Genomic DNA, 19,762 nt, shown 5'->3' with positions numbered 1-19,762 from the left:
TGATCGGCTGCCTCCTGCACGCCCCCACTGGGGCTCAAGCCGGTAACCCAGGCCTGTGCCCTGACTGGGAATCAACGGCGACATCCTGGTTCACAACCACTGAGCCACACCACCTCCTCCTGGCTCATAGGTCGACGTCCAGCCACTGAGCCACACCGCCCAGGCTGTGTGTGCACTTTTAGGCGTTTTCCCTCGTTTATTTCTGTGGGCGTGTTTGAGTAATGCCTTGCATGCCATGAAATCCACCCATCGGAGTGTCCGGTCTGCTTTCTGCTGAATGTAAACTTCAGAGGAAAAGCCAGGCCCCTGCTAAAACGTAGCTTTAGAAGGGATTCTGGAGAAAACCCACCATTCCCTGCCCCTGCCTCCCATTCCTGACCCCCGCCCGTTTTAAATTGCTTTTAGAGACAGTGAGAAAGAGAGAGGGGAAGACAGAAGCGTGGAGGCTGAGCCCCCCAATGGGGGTGGAACCCACAGCCTGCGTATGTGCCCTGCGCAGGTAGGGAATCAAACCTGCGACCCTTGGGCGCACGGACGATGCCCCAGCCCACTGAGCCACACCGGCCAGGGCTGACTCCCACACCTAAAAACCTCTTTGGGCCTTTTCACCGTTTTTAAGGAGTCGCCTGCGTCTGCCGCTGGTTGTGTTTCTGGCTGCTCTGCTGAATCGACGGATTGAGCAAAATCACGGACTGCCCGAGTCCTCCTCCTGGCTCTCCGGTTGATTCGCGGGAGACCACCTCTGTGCGTGCCTTGATTTCCTCACCTGTGAAATGGGGATGATCGTACCCACTTCGTGAGACCAAGGGAGGAAGCATTTAGAATGGTATCAGGTGCAGTCAGCCCCCCTCCGCCCCAGGTGTACCTCCCCCGTCCCCAAATACGTGTGAGTACAGTCTAACAGGTTTTATTTTTATGGCGTTAGCTTTGTGACAATCATTTATCTATGAGCCAATGCAGTTTATTTCCTGTAGCTGTTGCCTCTTTTCCTTTTTTTTCTTTTTTCCACTTGCCGGTTTTTCTCAGAACCCCTCTCCCGGGCTCCTGGTACACCTTCCATTTGGTCGTGCGGGTAATGAATGAGCCGCCTCTCTCCTTTCCTGGAGATGCCTTTTCTGGAATTTTCCATCTTCCTGCTCGGGCTGGTTGGCCTGGTGCTGGGACCATCGGCCGTCAGGCCCCCTTTGCCCGTCTGCTGCGTGAGACCTGTTCCCATGCCCATGCTGTCCCTCCTTCTGAATTCATTTTTATTGTGGATGTCAGAGAGGAGGGGAGAGGGAGAGCGAGAGGAACATCCATGATGAGAGAGCACCAGGGATCGGCTGCCTCCTGCCTGCCCCCCCCCCCCCCCCACGGCCTGGGCGAGTCTATGTTGAAGAAGTGGAGTTAGAACAAGTTTAAGTTTAAAAAATGTGGCTCTCCAAAGAAATGTCCATCGTTGTCCTGTTGACATTTGGCTCTGTGGGTGAATGAGTTTGCCGACCGCTAACTTAAACTCTCCTGGAACCACGTCACAGCTAAGAGCACCGGCTCAGGGAGCCACGAGCAAACACGGGTGGCCACGTGGCCGTGGCCGTGGCCCTAGCCTCTGCTGCCGTTTTCTCTGCTGTGAAAGGCAGAACAGTGGGCGTTACCTGTCAGCCTGTGTGAGGGCGACGTGAGTTTATGAACAGAAACGTCTAGAACGTTATTACTGCTGTTCCTCTCGCATCGCCAGCGCCACTCCGGGCCGAGGGCGTTCTCCGTGGCCGCTCCGGGCCGTGGGCATTCTGCGTGGCTGCTCCGGGGAGGACGGTGGTGTGTGTGTGTGTGTGTGTGTGTCTCAGGATTGCTTGTCTGTGGACGGCTCCCCCTCCCCGCCCGGCCAAGCTGCTCATCTTGGTCGCCCTGCTTCCCGCTTCCAAAGTGTCTCTCCTGTTCCAGCCCCGTTACTGCGGTTTCCGGCAGGCCCTGGCCTTTGGGAGGGTCTGTCCTCTGGGCCCTTCCTCCTGGGGTCAGTCCCGGCCTCCCGGTTCCCAGTCCCCCCCTGGAGGCCTCCCCGTGGGAGCAGTTCCCAGAGTTCCCAGCGGGCACCTCCGGGCTCTGGTCTCGGGTCTCCTGAGGGGAAGGGGCAGCCCTGGTAATTGCTGCGGGAGGAGGCGGGAGCCTGGGGCGGCTGGAGGACATTTGCATATCTGTCTCCCCGGGCAGGGCACCGGGGATTCCCTGCATTTAGGTCTGAGCCACTCTTTGGGCCGGCGTCTGGCTGGGCCGTCTGGCTGGGCCGGCACAGTCCCATCCGGCCTCCGGCCCCGAGGCCAGCCCGGGGAGGGCTGCCCGACCTCTGCTGGGGGCTCTGGAGGCGCAGAGGTGCCTGCTGGGATCTGACCCCTCCGGGGAGGTCAGCGGGCCGAGAGGTAATGAGAGCTGAGTGCAGAGAGGGAGGAACAAAGCCTGAAGCTGGGCCGGCTGGGTGGGGAGGTGGGCGGCCCTGCCTCCCTCGGCCCGCCCCAGACCAGCTGGACCCCTCCCTCCCGGTGGGGCCTGGCGGGTGGATCTGGCCTGGCGGCTCCCGCAGCTCCTGATGTGTGCCTGGCTTAGAGGAACCTCGGCATTTCTCCGCTCGGCCTCTGCCGCACCGATGGGCGTGTGGGGGTGGTGCCGGCCACCGCCGGGCCCATGGCCACCCCGCAGCTCCCAGACCGAGCAGGGTAAGCCCCACCCACCGCGATCGGCGCCCCAGCTGTGCGGTCCCCGGGGAGAGGGCGGACCAGTCTCAGCGCCTTTCCTTTCCTGCTGCCTGCACTGCAGAGGGAAACGAGGCTCAGAGAGGTCGTGTTATCTTCCCAAGGTCACACAGCAGAGAGCAAGGCCTGAGCCAAGGCACGGGCGGGAGAGGCGGGTGGGGCATCGATAGTCACTCTCCCATTTCCTTTCTTGCTGGTTTTTTTAGGTTTTTGCAAATTACGTCCATTGACATGACCCTAACTGTGACGTTGACTGTGCTTGTGTTTCGACCGCCCCTCCCCCACCCCGATCTCCTTTAAAGGCTGTTTTTTATTTTTATTTTAAAAATATTTTCATTGATTTTTACAGAGAGGAAGGGAGAGGGATAGAGAGAAACATTGACCAGCTGCCTCCTGCACACCTCCCACTGGGGATGTGCCCGCAACCAAGGTACATGCCCCTGACCAGAATCGAACCTGGGACCTTCCAGTCCGCAGGCCGACGCTCCATCCACGGAGCCACACCAGTCAGGGCTAAAGGCTGCGTTTGAATTGGTGGTTCAGGCACACGGAGAAGTGAGCATGGCTCGTCCTGGGCAGCCCAACCATTTCTTCTCACAGACCGAACCCTCCAGGGACAGGGTCCAAACGAACCCAACGCCTGCCTCCGAGGGGCTTCTGCCTGCCGCTCTGGGTGAGCCCGGTCCCCGTTTGTGCGCGTGCTTCCCGCTGGCCGGCGGAGCGTGTGCCGGTGCGGGGATCGGCTGTGCCGTGTTCCAGGTCGGCCGTGCCGTGTTCCAGATAGTCTGCGCCGTGTTCCAGGTCTGTGTGCGTGCTTCCCGCTGGCCGGCAGAGCGTGTGCCGGTGCGGGGATCGGCTGTGCCGTGTTCCAGGTCGGCCGTGCCGTGTTCCAGATAGTCTGTGCCGTGTTCCAGGTCTGTGTGCGTGCTTCCCGCTGGCCAGCGCAGCGTGTGCCAGTGCGGAGATCAGCTGTGCCGTGTTCCAGATTGGTTGTGCCGTGTTCCAGATTGGTTGTGCCGTGTGCCAGGTCGGCTGTGCCGTGTACTAGATGGTCTGTGCCGAGTTCTAAACGGTCTGCCGTGTTTCAGGTCGGCCGTGCCGTGTTCTAGATCGCCTGTGCCGTGTTCTAGATCGTCTTGCCGTGTTCCGCGTGGTGGTCATTCTCGCTGAAGGCGTTGCCTCGCGGGGCCCGCCCGTGTCTGCGTGTCCAGCTGCCTATGGGCACCCGGGTTGCCGTCCAGCGCTGGCACGGCGGTGGGAAGGTTTGGGCTGGCGTGTGCCTGTGAGGGCGCGGCTGGGCGGCCGGAGGTGGGGGTCCGCAGGCTCTGGGCGGGGCTGTCATCCTCCTTCCCCTCCGGCTGCGTCTCTCCTTGTCCCTGTCACCTTCTGGCGGGCGTGCGGGAGGTTCAGTCCCTTTTCCTCGGGGCTTAGGCGGCTGCGCGCCTCGGCCGGGGTTTGCTGGCCGTGGGGGGTCTTTTGTTCTTTTTTGCGTTTATTTTAAATATGTTTTATTGATTTTTTAAAGAGGAAGGGGGAGAGAGAGAAATATCGATGAGAAACTGATCAGCTGCCTCCTGCACACCCCCCACTGGGGATGTGCCCGCAACCAAGGTACATGCCCTTGACTGGAACCGAACCTGGGACCGCTCAGTCCGCAGGCCGACGCTCTGTCCAAACCGGTCGGGGCCGGGCGGGTGTTTTTGGGGATCCCCTCTCGCCGTTGTTGCTGCCCATTGAGCTGCCCGCCCGTCCTCGGTGCCGTGCGGGGTTCTGTTCACTCTGATCCAGCCACGCTGGGGCCACGTGGGGACACACCACGCAGGTGTTTCTCCAGACGGGGGTGGTGGATCCCCCTCGCTCCTGTGGCCTCATGGGAGGCAGAGGGGGGGCTGTCTGGAGGCGGTGTGTCCGCCCGTCTGAGTGGCCGGTGCTTTTTGGTCCCGAGGAAGCCGGTGTCCGCCCTTGGCCTGAGGGCTCCTCCCGGGTCTGCCGGGAGCTTCTGGCCCTGCCTGGGCTTTCCCCGGCCGTGTGCCCGAGGCGGGCGCACTCCTGCTGGCCCCGTGGAGCCCGCTGCCCGGTGCGGCTGACCGTGGGACCGCCTTCCGTCCCGTCCCCCGTCCCGGTTCCTGTCTGGTGCCCGTGCCTGTGCGGGCGCGGGCCGCTCCCTGCCAGGGCCCACGTGGGTGTGGAGAGCATCATTGAGGCGCTGTCAGTCCGTTTCCATCGCTCACACAGGCACTGCTCACCCTCAGGCTGTGGCAGGCGGACCACATGGCTCCCGGGTTCACTGCCTCGGCCGGGGCTCCCCCCTCCCCGGCCTGAGTCCTTCATCTCCAGGGGGTGGGGCTGTTCTTGACCCTTTGCCGCTGTGTGACTTTATCAGCTGGTAAAACGCACATAAATGGGCCGTTTTAAACAGCTTTCGGTGCGCAGACCCGTGGCATTTCATACATTCACTTTTTTTTTAGCTTTTATTGTTGTTGTTGTTGCTTGAAGTATAATATTACAATACATGTGTCTCCTTTTCCCCATTGACCCCCCACTCCCACCCCGAGGACAGGCTCACTGCCCCAGTGTCTGTGCCCATTGGTTATGCTAATTCACATGCAAATAAGTCCTGTGGTTGCTCTCCCCCAGCCCGGATCCTGGCCCCCCCCCCCCCCCCCCCCCCCCCGCTCTGGACCTGTTTTTGTCCGTCCGTGTATGTTGATCATTATAATCCCGCAAACTGGTGAGATCCTGTGGTGTTTATCTTTCTCCCGCCGGTTCGCTGTGCCAGCCTAATGCCCCCAGGGCCCTCCGCGCGGCTGTGTGGCCGCCGCCCCACCATCCTCATCCTCAGAATGCGCCATCGCCCCATACGGGGACCCTGGCCCGTGAGCCGCAGCTACCACCCGCCCCCGCCCGGGCGGCCCGTCTCCGTGGTCCCTGCGGACCCGACTCCTCCAGGTCCTCCTGAGAGGTCTCCCGGGCCTGTCCCCCGGGATAGACAGGGCGGCCCCGGGCGTCCTGGTGAGGGGAGCCGTCTTTGCTCACACGTCCCGGGAGGGGGGGCTCCTGGGAAGGCCCCCAGACTGGTCCCCGCCTTCCCGGCCTCGTACGCTCTGCTCATCTGTCTCCCAGCAGCTGCGCGTGGGCCGGCTCTGCCCCCCTTTCCCCCCCCCCCAACCCGAACCCGAACCCGAACCCGTGCCGCTGTGATGGGTGAACATGACGTCATCCTTTCTGACAGCTGCTTGTAGCACCGGGTCCAGCCGTGTCCGCGTCCTCCTTGTGGGCGCGGGGCGATGGGGGTCTGAGGGGCGTCCGCCTCTGCACCCCAGGGCTCCCGCCCGGCTCGGGGGGCAGTCTCCGAGGGGGCGGCGCCGGAGCCTGAAGGTCACTCTGTCCCGAGGGCCCGGCGCCGTGTTCGCTGCTGCCATGGAGACGCTCAGGTCACGTGGCCTGGGCTGGAAGGCGCTCCTGCCGGCCGGACGCTCTGACGGACAGACGCCTTCGCCGGGAGAGGGACAGGACAGAGCTCTGTGTCTGGCCAGGGAGGGAGGGTCTTGGAGGGCACAGGAAAGAGGGCCTCTGTCGGGTGGTGTGGCCGGGTGAGGACGGGTGGGTGTTGGGACCAGAGCCTCAGTCTCCTGATCTGTGAAAGGGACAAGCATCGCCCTCCCAGAGCTGAGGGGGGCGGGTGACAGGAAGGCTTGAAGCTTTAAAAAAAAAATTAAACACATTTTAAATTACAGTTGGCATCCAGCCTGTCGGTTTCAGGCGTACAGCATAGGGTTTGGACACTGACACAGCTTGTGGAGTGACCACCCCGATAAGTCTCGCCCTGTGTTTGGCAAACTGCGGCTCACGCGGCTCTTTGGCCCCTTGAGTGTGGCTCTTCCACAAAACACCACGGCCTGGGTCAGTCTGTGTTGAAGAAGTGGCGTTAGGAGAAGTTTAAGTTTAAAAAATGTGGCTCTCCAAAGAATCTCAGTCGTCGTGCTGTTGATGTTTGGCTCTGCTGGCCACTGAGCTTGCCGACCGCTGGGCTAGCCCCCGCCTCACACCACACGCCGTCCCTGCACTGTTACCGACCCCATCCCCATTCCCCACGGAGGCCTGGAGCCTTTCCCAGCCCCCCTGGGCCCCTTTCCTGGACCTCCGCCCTGCTGACCCTGACCTTGCCCACCCCCCAGGCAGACATGGACAGAGCACTACTGTGTGCGGTGTGCAGGGCGCGGGGGGTGGAGGCATCCCTCACCTGCACACTAGGGCCACATGCCCCCCCCCCCCGTTTTTGTCAATAAAGTTTTATTGGCACGGAGCCGGCCGGTTCAGTGCTGTCCAGGCTGCGTTCACGGATCGGCCGCGATGCCTGAAGTATTTATTACCTGGTCCTTTCAAGACCGAGCGTGCTGACTCCTGTCCCGGGGGGCGGGGAGGAACAGGAACGGGGGACGCCGGGGGGAGGGCCTGTGCGGCCGGGCCGTCGGCGATGAGCCCCGTGGAGGGGAGAACGCCGGCTGGGGCGGCTCAGTGGGTAGGGAAGGCCACGTCCACCAGTGTCACCGAGCTGGCGGAGAAGGCGTAAAGCCGGGTGGAGGAGGAACCGAGCCAGGCGTTCCCTGTTCCTGCCGGCTGGGCGTGAGCGAGAACGGGATGGAGCCCTGGGTGCTTACCAACCCCCCCCCCTCTTTTTTTTTTAATGGTTTTATTGGTTTGAGAGAGCGAGAGGAAGGGAGAGGGATAGAGAAATGGAAACATCCGTGAGAGAGACTCCTCCTCGGCTGGTCGCCTCCTGCACGGCCCCTCCTGGCGATGGATCCCGCACCCCGGCCGGTGCCCGCACCAGCTATCGAACGGGCGATGCTCAGCCACGGAGCCACCGGCCGGCCTCCCAGACCTCTGTGCCCACCGGAGGCTCAGGGCCCCTCCCGCCCCACAGCGAGGGCATCTGGGACCGGCTCTGCTGTCAGCTCCCACCAAGGCCCTGGGGACTCTGCTCCGCAGAGCAGGCGGGGACCTGCCAGCAGATGGCATGGCGTGGCCCCTTCTAGGGTGGCCTGGGGGGCTCTGGTGCCCCAGCCCAGCGTGCAGCCCTGCCGAAGGGCCGGGGAGAGCGGGGAGAAGGGGCGGAAGGGTCTCTGGAGTTGAGCTCTGCCTTTCGGGGACCTTGGCCGCCGCCGGTCTGCAGAGGGGTCTGTGTGTGGGTGGGGGAGGGGGCCGCAGGGTGAGACAGGCTGGCCCGCAGCTCAATCGCACGGCCCCTGCTGGCTTCCCGAGGCCATTGGCACGTTGTGGGGGGAAGGGATGTCTGTGGGTTCCAGGCAGGGAGGCCTGTTCGCTCAGTGCCGGGGGTGGGGTGCGGGGTGTCTGTGCCCAGCTCCCTGCTGCTGACGCTCCCAGAGGCCCCGGGGCTTCCCCTCCAGGCGATGGCAGGGGGGCCCCGTGGCCCCGTATCCAGCCGGGCGTCCCCGTGCTTGCCCCTGGTGACCTTCCCTCTCCTGGGCACCGAGGACCAGAGAGAGACTGTTCTCTGAGCGCCTCGGGGGCCGGGGCCTGTGCTGGGTGGGGGTGGGGCTCCCCTCGCTCAGGGTCCGAGGGACCGTGCCCGCCTGCAGCTACAGCCGGGTGATGGAATGCCCAGGCCCCGTGCGGCCGATTCCTCGTAGCGCTGGCTGAGCAAGCAGCCTCTCTCAGCCTCAGTTTTTCAGTCTGTAAAATGGGGTAACCAGGCTGCCTCACTCCCAGGACTGTGGGAGGTGCCAGCCTGGGACCGGCTGTGCCCCTGGGACTTGCATTGCTCTGGGGCCTGGGACTGGCTGTGAGGCTGGATTCCGAAGCCGAGGGTAGATCGTACCTGTTGCTTTAAAAAAAAGAAAAGTCGAGGAGAGCCCTAACCGGTGTGGCTCAGTGGATAGAGCGGCGGCCTGCGGACTGAAGGGTCCCAGGTTCCATTCTGGTCACGGGCATGTACCTTGGTTTCGGGCACATCCCCAGTAGGGGGTGTGCAGGAGGCAGCTGATAGATGTTTCCAACTCTCTATTCCTCTCCCTTCCTCTCTGTAAGAAATCAATAAAACGTATTAAAGAAATGCCCGTCGCTCGTTAAGCGTGTGACGTGCGCAGTTCGTTCGTATCGAGCACGTTGGTCCCGGGTCACACTGGCTCTCGTTTCAAAGCTGACGTGTCATTTCGAGGCAGGAGCCTGGGAAGAGGAACTGGTCCCGCTCGGACCCCGGGTTTGTGACTGTGAACAGTGAGCATAGCAGTAACGAGACAGCGGCCATGCAGGCACCTCATGGCGTTTTAAAACACGAACAGGTCTGCCTGCAGGGGCCCATGTCACCCTGCCATCCACCTCCTGCAGCTGGGGGCATCCGGGCACGTGCCCAGAGCCAGCGTGTGCGTGTGCGTGTGCGTGTGCGACAGCCTGTCGAGGGGGCGGGCTGGCCTGTCTGAGGCCCGGGCCCCGGCCCCATCCCGTTTGCCCGTTCCCCACAGGGAGGAGCCTCTGCCGGCCGGTGGCTGAGCTACGTGAGTGAACAGAACGTGAATACGGTCTGAGCTGTGGTTCCTCCGCCTCGCCAGCCACGAGTCGGGTCCCCCGTGTGGCCGGAGGTTGCGTGGCGTCCAGGGCAGGCCTGGAGCGTGGTGTCCAGGGCAGGCCTGGAGCAGGCGTGGGCCGCTGGTCGTGGGCCAGCCCGTCTGGCCGGGAGGGCAGGCCGGACAGCGGGACGCTCCCCAGCGTCTCCTGGCGGCCCTCCTCGGCCCCGCGCGTGACTGTGTTGGTCCGTGGTCCGTGGCCGCCTGTGGCCCGCTGTGCCCCACGCCGGGCCGAGGGACGCCTGGGCAGGCGGAGGTGAGGCTCGCACGGTGTGGGGCCTCGGCTGGTCCGGCCACATTCCCCACCAGCTCTGGGCCTCCGGGCACCCCCGAGGCCTGGGTGGGAGCTGTGCGGGTGAGCAGGTGGCACGGAGGCCTGAGTCACCCGGGGTGGCCTGGGACCCGGGTGGGTGGGGCCAGGCCTTCCCCCAGCCAGTGGTGAGGAAGGAAGACCCTCCCGGCCGGGCTGTGCTGGAGGGTTTGTCCCTGTCCCTGTCCCTGTCCCTGTCGGTGGCCCGGCCAGGCCCCAGGGTGGGGTGAGAAGCTGGGGGATGGGCACACCTCGGTGGGGAGGAGAGCGCCAGGGCCGAGGGGAGGCTCAGCAGGCAGCGGGAAGTGCTGGTGACACGGGGTGCGGTCCACGCCCGTGCTCTGCCCCCCGGGGGGGGGGGGGCGGGCGGCCACGAGGACCCGGTGGCACGCGCTGGCCTGGGGCTGGGGCGTGCCTTCTCCGAGCTGGCCCGGCTCCATCCACGTGGACGCTGCTGGGCAGAGTGTGGCCAGGAGCGAGGGCTCTGCCCGCCCCCGGGGGGACGGGATGGGGCTGGGGTGCCGTGGCCCGAGGCTGCCCAGGACGGCCCCCGGATGGAGTGGGGAGGGCCGAGGAGGGCTCTGGGGGTGGCGCCCGGGGCCAGGAGGGAAGGGGCAGGCATCGGAGGCCCCTGGTTTCCAGAAGCCCCGAGTTTTACCTAGTTTGTGTCTGAGATGGTCACGTGGCCCTGAGGGGGCGGTCGGGGGCGGGCAGTGGGTTTGTGCCTGTGGATGCCAGGCTGTGCCTGCTGTCGGGGGGGAGGGAGTCTGGGCACCGTTGAGCCCCCAACGGTGGCGGCGGGAGCCGTTGGCGGCATCCGGGCTGGGCGCTGGGGCAGTTTCACAAGCCCGGTTGGGCGGGCGGCCGGGCAGGAAGAGCCGGGCTGATGTAAGCCTGCGAGCTTGCTTCCGGAGCCTCCCCCGCCGGCCGCCCAGGAGGAAGCCTGGCCGCCCGAGGCCCCAGGCCCCAGGCCCCGCACGGGCCACCGACCGCCGCTATGGCCCTGGGCCCCGAGGCCCGGGCGCTGGAGTCCGGTGAGCGGCCGCACCGGGCGGCGGGGGCGGGGGCGGGGCCCGAAGTGGGGGTGGTGCCGGCGCCTGTGTCCTGCCCTCAGCCTGCCCCGCCACCACAGCCGGGCCTGTTTCCCTGAGTGCGCCCCACAGGGCCTGAGCGGCACCGGGGGTCCTGGGCCCAGCGCTGGTGAGCGAGCCTGCGGGCTGCCGGGTGCCCCAGGGCCGGGCTGGCCGCCTGGGCGGGCCTGGGGCGGGCACAGGGGGGTCACCTGTCCTCTGTGCCCCCTGCAGGCACTTCCCAGGGCCTGGCACACGCAGGGCCCGCCCGCCCGGGGCCTGGCACACGCCGGGCCCGCCCGCCCGGGGCCTGCACACGCCGGGCCCGCCCGCCCGGGGCCTGGCACACGCAGGGCCCGCGGGCGCAGGGAAGGAAGCCCTCTGCCAGGGTGGCCGGAGGGTGCTGGGACGCCCGTGCCCAGCTCCGTGTGAGACTCTCCTGGCTGTCTGGGCTGAAGCCGCCGCCCGGAGCTCTGAGGATGGGTGCTGCCAGCGTTTATTGATTGTTGTTGTTAAACACTTCCTCCTCCGTCACAGTGCTCGAGGGCAGGGCCCCGGTTTGCTGGCGAGCAAACTGAGGCCAAGGAAGGGAAGCCCTAGCCCCAGTCCTCCAGGCCCCCTCCTGCCGGGACTGGGAGGTCTGCCTGGGTCTCCCCCTGGGTGGGGGGTGTGGATCTTGGGGCGGTGCCCTGGGGGGTGGGGGCGAGAGGCATCTGGGGTGAGCCCGGCAGCGGGAGGTGCCGCTTCCGCCCTGGCCTGGCCGGCTGGCCCCGCAGCGGCCACGCACCCCTGGTCTGAGGGCTCAGGGAGGGGCCTCTGCTCTCCGGAGGGACGGCCATGCCCTGCCCACGACGCTCACTCCTCACCCTCACTCACTGTCACCGCGCTGGGACCCGCTGCTCACTGGCTGTGGGACCAGGCACTTCCCATCCCCGAGCCTCAGCTTGCTCATCCCTTAAATGGGTGCAGAGGGCCGGCCGAGGATGGAGGGCGTCTGGGCCCGGCCAGGGCTGCAGTGCGGTCCGCGGGAGGCCGTTTTCTGAACTGTGGGCGTCCTCCCAGGCTAGGAACTCCCAACAGGAGTAGGGGTTCAGGCTTGAGCCCCCCTCTGCCTCCTCACTCTGCGGCCTTGGGAGACGGGGTCCCTGCTCCCCACTGAGCCTCTGCTTTCGTCTGTAGATCCGGGGACGGCACCCGCCTTGGGGCTGAGGGCCGGGGGTCCCTCAGGGTGTGCTTGAGTGGCCGAGGGGCAGGGCTGGGTGGGGGGCGCGCCTGTGTCCGCTCCCTGGAGGCGGGCAGTGGCGGCCTGACAGCCCCTCTCTCCGCAGGCGAGGCGTTCCTGGGCAGCTTCGTGGCCGGCGGGGTGGGGCCCTCCGCCTCGTCCCACGGGAGCCCCGTGCCCCTGCCCTCCGACCTCTCCTTCCGCTCCCCCACCCCCAGCAGCCTGCCCATGGTGCAGCTGTGGGCCGCCCACGCCCACGAAGGTAAGGAGCGGCCGGCGGGCGGGCGCGGGCTGCTGGGCACCCCTCCTCCAGGGCACCCTCCTCCTCCAGGGGCACCCCTCCTCCTCCAGGGCACCCCTCCTCCAGGGCACTCCTCCTCCAGGGCACCCCTCCTCCAGGGCACCCTCCTCCTCCAGGGCACCCCTCCTCCAGGGCACCCCTCCTCCTCCAGGGCACCCCTCCTCCAGGGCACCCTCCTCCTCCAGGGCACCCCTCCTCCTCCAGGGCACCCCTCCTCCTCCAGGGGCACCCCTCCTCCTCCAGGGCACCCCTCCTCCAGGGCACCCCTCCTCCAGGGCACCCCTCCTCCTCCAGGGCACCCCTCCTCCTCCAGGGCACCCCTCCTCCTCCAGGGCACCCCTCCTCCAGGGCACTCCTCCTCCAGGGCACTCCTCCTCCTCCAGGGCACCCCTCCTCCAGGGCACCCCTCCTCCAGGGGCACCCCTCCTCCTCCAGGGCACCCCTCCTCCTCCAGGGCACCCCTCCTGGCCGTGCCCGTGTCCGTGCCCGGGGGGCTCGGCCCTCTCCCTGGCGCCCCTGCTGTTTCTGTGCTCGGTGCTTCCTCTTGTCCCGTCTCAGGCCTTTGCACAGCGGCTCCCCTGCTTGTGGCCCCCCCCCCCCTACGCTGCCTCCTGTCCGTCCTCAGGGCCCTCACCTCGCTGTGACTGCGATTATCTGTGTTTATGTGGGAAATACCATTTACTCCCAGAGTGAGCTCCGAGGGCAGGGCCTGCTTCTGCCCGCCCCCCTCCTGGCGAGGTCAGCTTGTTCATTGCGGGACCAGTTCTGCTGTGATGCCCCTAAACGTGGGGGGTCTGTGGGTTCGGCTTCCTCCCTGGGTCAGTGTCATTATCAGAGGATGGCGCTGGGGGGACCCACAGCCTCGGCAGCGTCAGGCCCTCCCTCCCCGTGCCCCGTGCCCGCTGCAGGGCCTCTGAGCCTCCGTGCCCTGTGCCCTCGGGCATCTGTGTCTCCTCCGTGGCTGCCTCTCCTGTCTTCGCTGTCCTGCTAGGCTCTGGTTCTGGGCATCACGGGTGGGGCCTGGGGAGGGGCTGGGAGTCATTCTTTCCCAGCGGCAGAGACGCAGGGGGGCTGAGATTCAGGGAAAGCTCACGGCCTGCTCAGGGTCCCACAGCAGGGAAGGCGCCAGCGAACCAGTTAAGCCAGGTCGGTACTGGGTTGAGGTTAGGAGGAGCCCTGGGGACCTCGGTTCAAAACCAGGTTCCTCTGTGTGACACCTCGGGCAGGGGGCAGCGCCCAGCCTCAGTTTTCTCATCTATAAAATGGGCGTATTAAAGAGGATCACTTTTTTTTTTTTTTAGTTTTTGAGATTTAAATGAGAATAACAAAGGCAAAGCAGTTAAAAGTGCTTGGCCCGCCCTGGCTGGTTTTGCTCAGTGGATAGAGCATTGGCCTGCGGACCCAAGGGTCCCAGGTTCAATTCCCGTCAAGGGCATGTACCTTGGTTGCAGGCACATCCCCAGTGGGGAGTGTGCAGGAGGCAGCTGATCAGTGTTTCTAATCCTCCCTCTCCCATCCTCTCTGTAAAAAATCAATAAAATATATTTAAAAAAAGAAAAAAAAAGAAAATGCTTGGCTCATGATGGGACCTGCCACGCCCATCACTGCTCCTCGTGGATCATCTGATCCTTTCCTCACGGATTCGAGAGCCCAAGTCCGCGCAGGCTGCCGGGACCGGAGGGGAGGGCGGCTGAGCCCTGGGCTGGGGCACACCGGGCCTGGGGAGCGGGCGGTAAACTCGGGCCCCTTGCCCTGCGCTGGCAGCCCCCGGGGGAGGCAGGAGGCGGCCCAGCCCCTTCCTTCCTTCCTTCCTTCCAGGCTTCTCGCACCTGCCCGGCGGGCTGTACCCGTCCTACCTCCACCTGAACCACCTGGAGCCCCCCAGCAGCGGGAGCCCCCTCCTCAGCCAGCTGGGCCAGCCCAGCATTTTCGACTCGCAGAAAGGTCAGAGGGCAGAAGGGGGCGGGATGGGGGTTGTGGGGTGGGGGACCTTCCCAAGGGTTTCTCTGGGGCTCCCAGTATCGGAGGAGGCCCAGCCCGTAACCCAGGCAGCACCCATCCCCTAAGGACCCCCCAGGACCGCTCGGCAGACCCCCGCCCCCGTTGTGCCCGCTGGGCTGCCTTCCTGGGCTCTTTGGGCCTCTCCCCCTTTCACAGATGGGAAAACCGAGGCCCAGGACCATGAGTCAAGCGAGATTGAAATTCGTTTCCGCCCTCTTCCCGGGGAGCCCGCCCCCGGAGGGCTGTGGGGGGCCCTCCTCGCCCTGGGGTGGCAGGGCACCCTCTGGCACCCTTGGGGGCCTCCGTCACCCTGACCCAGAGCGGCCCCGCTCACCGCCGGCTCTCTCCCCGCAGACGGCTTCTACCTGCCCGGCCCCGGCGCCCTGCACCCGCCGGCGCCCCCCGCCAGGACCGCGGGCCCCTCCGGAGCCGCCGCCAAGGGCGCCCCGCGGGAGGGCGCGGCCCGGGAGCGCGCGGCCCGGGAGCCGCCGCCGCTGCTCGGCCGGCGGGAGGCGCGCGCCCGCGAGGAGGCGGCGGCGCGCGGGGTGGTGGACCTGACGCAGGAGGCGCGCGACCGCCCGGACCGCGGCCACGCGCGCCTCGCCGAGCGCCTGTCGCCCTTCGTGGCCGAGCCCGGGCCGCGCGCCCCCGCCGACGCCAAGGGCAGGACCGCGCCGCCCGGGCCGGGCCTGTGCAACGGCGGCGCGGACCCCGCGCTGCCCGCGCTCCTGGCCGAGGCCGCCGCCCGCGGCGCCCGGGACGAGGCCGCGCGGCTGCGGCGCGCGGAGGCCCTGCTGCCCGGGCCGCGGCCCTGCCCGTCCCCGCTGCCGCCGCCGCCGCCGCCGGGCAAGGGCCCGCCCGCGCCCCCCGCCGCCGCCGCCGCCTTCGCCGTCTTCCCCGCGCCCGGCGGCCGCGAGCCGGGCCGCGAGCACCGCGTGGTGGCGCCCACCTTCGTGCCCTCCGTGGAGGCCTTCGACGAGCGCGCCGGGCCCATCCAGATCGCGTCCCAGGCGCGCGACGCCCGCGCCCGCGAGCGGGAGCGCGAGGCCGGCCGGCCGGGCGTCCTGCAGGCGCCGCCCTCCCCGCGGCCGCCGCCCGAGCGGCCCGACGCGCCGCGCGAGAAGAGCTCGGTGATCCGCGCGCCGCGCCGCGCGCCGCCCGCCGCCCCGGACCCGCGCGCGCCCCCGCCGGCCAAGGAGCCCGAGGCCGAGCCGCGGCCCCGCGGCCCCGCGCCGCCCGCCGCGCTCTTCGGCCTGGAGCCCGCGCGCCCGCCCGCGGCGCCCGAGCACAAGTGGAAGCCGTTCGAGCTGGGCCCGTTCGCGGCCACGCAGATGGCGGCGCTGGCGGCGCAGCGCCAGGCGGGCCGCGCCGAGGACGACGCCGCCGCCAAGAAGGCCTTCCTGGACGCCGGGCGCCCCGAGGCCTCGGCCATGCAGAGCCTCATCCAGTACAGCGGCAGCTTCGCCCGCGAGGCCGCCCCGCGCGCCGCCGGCTGCGGCAAGAAGAGCCCCTTCGGCGGCCTGGGCACCATGAAGCCCGAGCCCGCGCCGCCCGCCGGCGCCCCGCGCGCCCCGGCCCGGCCCCCGCCCCCCGCGGGCCCCGCGCCCGCCGCCGGCCGCCAGCTCAAGCGGGACCCCGAGAGGCCGGAGAGCGCCAAGGCCTTCGGGCGCGAGGGCGCCGGCGCGCAGGGCGAGGCCGAGGTGCGCCACCCGCCCGTGGGCATCGCCGTGGCCGTGGCCCGGCAGAAGGACAGCGGCAGCGGCCGGCTGGGGCCCGGGCTGGCGGACCAGGAGCGCTCCCTGTCTCTGAGCAACGTGAAAGGTGGGTCCTGGTCCCCTCACCTCCCTGCACCCCGCCTCCCGCCTCCCTCCTGCCGTTTGTCCTCATGCCCTCTGTTGGAGGCGGATTGCTTTTTCGTCGAGCACACAGGAAAGCGTGTAGAACCCCCGAGAAGGGAGAAAAGGGACCGTTACACTCCCAGCGCCCCGAACATGCCAGGCGTTCCCCGAGCCTTGCTCTACCCGCAGCCGCAGCCCCTCGGCCCCTCCCCATGGACAGCGTGGTCTCCCGAGCATAGCTCTCCTTACGACAGGTCCCTTTTCCCCGGCCTCTGACGCTCCATCCGGCTCCCACCATATCCTGCTGGCTTTGCCGTTTTCCCTCCTCGGGTGTTTTCTTCCTTTTCTTCAGTGTGTTACTGATTTCAGAGAGGGAGGGAGGGGGGAGACATCGCCGTGAGAGGCACATCGCATCAGTGATTGCCCGGCATGTGCCCTGGTGGGGGCTGGGTTGAGCCCGCGCCCCGGTGCACAGGCCTGCTCTCCCCGCGTTCGGGGGAGGTGGATGGTGGTGAGCTGGGCGGGTTGCTGCGTGTCCGGGTCTCACATGAGTTGCTGTTGGACCCCTCCTGGGACTTGGGAGGTTGATATTCGTGGCGTTTTTGTTGGCCCTGGATGTGGGGGCGAGGAGTCTTGGGGGATGTTTGTTGAATGACTGACTGAGTGCCTCCCCCTCCCTCCAGGGAAGCCCTCTCCTCTGCCCGAGGGCCCCACCAGGCCTGTCTCCCCTGGGAGTGAAGGGGGAGTGGCCCTGGGCCTGCAGGTGCCAGCGGCTCTGGTGGACAGGCCCCCGGAGGGCAGAGCTTTGGGCCTCTCTCTGGGTCCTTTCCCACCAAGAATGCCCATGGGACAGCGTGGCCAGACCTCGTCCTGGAGCTCAGAGTGCCTGCCCACGGCCTGTGCCCAGGGGGCCGTGTGTGTGTGTGTGTGTGTGTGTGTGTAAGATAGTGTGTGATTGAGTGTGTGAGCGTATGTGTGAGTGTGATTGAGAATGTGAGAGTGTGTGTGATTAGTGTGTGTGTGAGAGAGAGAGAGAGAGAGATAGTGTGAGAGTGTTTGGCAGTGAATGAGAGGAGGCCAGAAGGGAGGGAGTGTGTTTGAGATAGTGTGTGAGTGTGTGAGGTGGTGTGTGTGTGTGTGTGTGTGTGTGTGATAGTGTGAGTGTGTGAGGTTGTGTGTGTATGTGTGATTGTGTGTGATAATGTGTGTGTGTGTGAGATAGTGTGTGTGAGGTTGTGTGTATATGTGTGATTGTGTGTGATAATGTGTGTGTGAGATAGTGTGTGTGTGTGTGAGATAGTGTGAGTGTGAGGTTGTGTGTGTATATGTGTGATTGTGTGTGATAATGTGTGTGTTTGTGTGAGAGATAGTGTGAGTGTGTGAGGTTGTGTGTGTGTGTGTGTAAGATAGTGTGTGTGTGAGGTTGTGTGTATATGTGTGATTGTGTGTGATAATGTGTGTGTGTGTGAGATAGTGTGAGTGTGTGAGGTTGTGTGTATATGTGTGATTGTGTGTGATAATGTGTGTGTGTGTGAGATAGTGTGAGTGTGTGAGGTTGTGTGTATATGTGTGATTGTGTGTGATAATGTGTGTGTGTGTGAGATAGTGTGAGTGTGTGAGGTTGTGTGTATATGTGTGATTGTGTGTGATAATGTGTGTGTGTGTGTGAGATAGTGTGAGTGTGTGAGGTTGTATGTATATGTGTGATTGTGTGTGATAATGTGTGTGTGTGTGAGATAGTGTGAGTGTGTGAGGTTGTGTGTGTATATGTGTGATTGTGTGTGATTGTGTGTGTGTGTGAGATAGTGTGTGTGAGGTTGTGTGTGTATGTGTGATTGTGTGTGATAATGTGTGTGTGTGTGTGAGATAGTGTGTGTGTGAGGTTGTGTGTATATGTGTGATTGTGTGTGATAATGTGTGTGTGTGTGAGATAGTGTGTGTGACAGTGTGTGTGTGACTGAGTGTGTAGTGTGAGAGGTAGTGTGTGAGCGTGTGGCAGTGTGGAGAGGGCGGCCGGGAGGGAGGATGTGGCGGGTTTGGGACGAGCCTCCAGGGACTCGCTGGAGCTGCCGCCTGTGGCTGGGATCTTCCCTCCTGAGATCACCCTCAGCGGTGGCTTCTCGCAGCCTGGCCTCCAGGGCGGGGAGTTGGGGCCCCCAGCCTCGTGGGCGGCCCCCAGGTTTCCTGGTGGCTTCCCCTCTCCTGCTTTGTGGAGGGAGCCTGCCGCCTGTCGCGGGGGTGTGTGTGTGAGTGTGTGTGTGTGAGAATGTGTGGGGTGTGTGTGTGTGTGTGTGTGTGTATGAGTGTGTGTGTGTGTGAGAATGTGTGGTGTGTGTGTGTGTGTGTGTGAGAGAATGTGTGGTGTGTGTGTGTGTGTGTATGAGTGTGTGTGTGTGTGTGAGAGAATGTGTGGTGTGTGTGTATGTGTGTGTGTGTATGAGTGTGTGTGTGTGTATGAGTGTGTGTGTGTATGTGAGAATGTGTGGTGTGTGTGTGAGTGTGTATGAGTGTGTGTGTGAGTGTGTGTGTATGTGAGAATGTGTGGTGTGTGTGTGAGTGTGTATGAGTGTGTGTGTGTGAGTGTGTGTGTATGTGAGAATGTGTGGTGTGTGTGTGTATGAGTGTGTGTGTGTGTGTATGAGTGTGTATGAGTGTGTGTGTGTGTGTGTATGTGAGAATGTGTGGTGTGTGTGTGTGTGTATGAGTGTGTGTGTGTGTATGTGAGAATGTGTGGTGTGTGTGTGTGTATGAGTGTGTGTGTGTATGTGAGAATGTGTGCTGTGTGTGTGTGTATGAGTGTGTGTGTGTGTGAGAGAGAATGTGTGGTGTGTGTGTGTGTGTGAGAATGTGTGGTGTGTGTGTGTGTGTGTGCATGAGTGTGTGTGTGTGTGTGTGAGAATGTGTGGTGTGTGTGTGTATGAGTGTGTGAGTGTGTGTGTGTGTGAGAGAGAATGTGTGGTGTGTGTGTGTGTATGAGTGTGAGTGTGTATGTGTGTGTGAGAGAGAATGTGTGGTGTGTATGAGTGTGTGTGTGTGTGTGTATGAGTGTGTATGAGTGTGTGTGTGCAGAGCCAGGCTCTGCCTCTCGCAGCTGCTGACTGTGAACGGAGGGCTGAGCTCCGGGGCCCGCTTCTGGGTTCACCGCGGGGGAGTAGCCGAGTGGGCTGAGGGGCGCACAGCGGGTGCTTCACAGACGGGCCTGCTCTTTCTCTGCTCACATTGGAGGTGGGAGGGCCTTAGAGGCTCCGCAGTGCCCGTGAGCACCTGCAGGAGAGGCCGAGGCCGAGTCCTCGCACGCGGCCTGGCCTGGTCCAGGGGGTCTGGGACCCTGAGGGGGACTGAGGGCCGGTGTGACCTACACCACAGGGCCCCAGGGACGCGCAGTCAGCCTGCAGGAACACGCTGTCTGTGCAGAGCCCTTCAGTACGTCCTCCCGGCAGCCGGGAGGGAGCACTCCCTCTGGCTTCACAGCAGGCCCGGGAGCCGCAGAGACAGGAGGCCGGGCACCCTGGCCGGGCTGGCCCTCCCGCCGCAGCCGCTGCCCGCCCCCTCCCCGGCCCGCTGGCAGCGGTGGCAGCTCCGTGGCCGGCGTCACTCAGGCCTCTGCTGGCCACAGGCTCTGCAGTGACAGCGGCCGGGGCGCTGTGTCCCCGGTGAGGCAGGGAGTCGGGGGACGGAGGACGGACGTGTCCCTGGCCTGCCCGCTC

At 65.1% G+C, this 19,762-nt stretch overlaps 1 protein-coding gene across 7 annotated transcripts in view; it reads left to right on the top strand.

Moving 5' to 3' along the window:
- Positions 1–19,762, top strand: part of TNRC18 (trinucleotide repeat containing 18) — a 73,350-nt gene that overhangs the window by 7,171 nt on the left and 46,417 nt on the right. For 4 of the 7 annotated variants that reach the window (XM_045576771.1, XM_045576769.1, XM_045576770.1 and 1 more), the window contains exons 3-6: positions 12,022–12,177; positions 14,035–14,160; positions 14,572–14,613; positions 15,634–16,038. In XM_045576771.1, the coding sequence (XP_045432727.1) occupies positions 12,022–12,177; positions 14,035–14,160; positions 14,572–14,613; positions 15,634–16,038 (729 nt within the window). Of the gene's footprint in view, positions 1–10,563; positions 10,658–12,021; positions 12,178–14,034; positions 14,161–14,571; positions 16,039–19,762 lie in introns of those variants that run through there. The other 3 variants (XM_045576766.1, XM_036423446.2, XM_045576767.1) reach the window with 3 other exon arrangements.

The sequence above is a fragment of the Pipistrellus kuhlii genome, unplaced genomic scaffold (genome assembly GCF_014108245.1).
Source record: "Pipistrellus kuhlii isolate mPipKuh1 unplaced genomic scaffold, mPipKuh1.p scaffold_m20_p_8, whole genome shotgun sequence".
In the NCBI taxonomy this organism is placed as follows: Eukaryota; Metazoa; Chordata; class Mammalia; order Chiroptera; family Vespertilionidae; genus Pipistrellus; species Pipistrellus kuhlii.
Note: the sequence above shows the minus strand (reverse complement) of the source record. Positions and strands in the feature narration are given on the sequence as shown.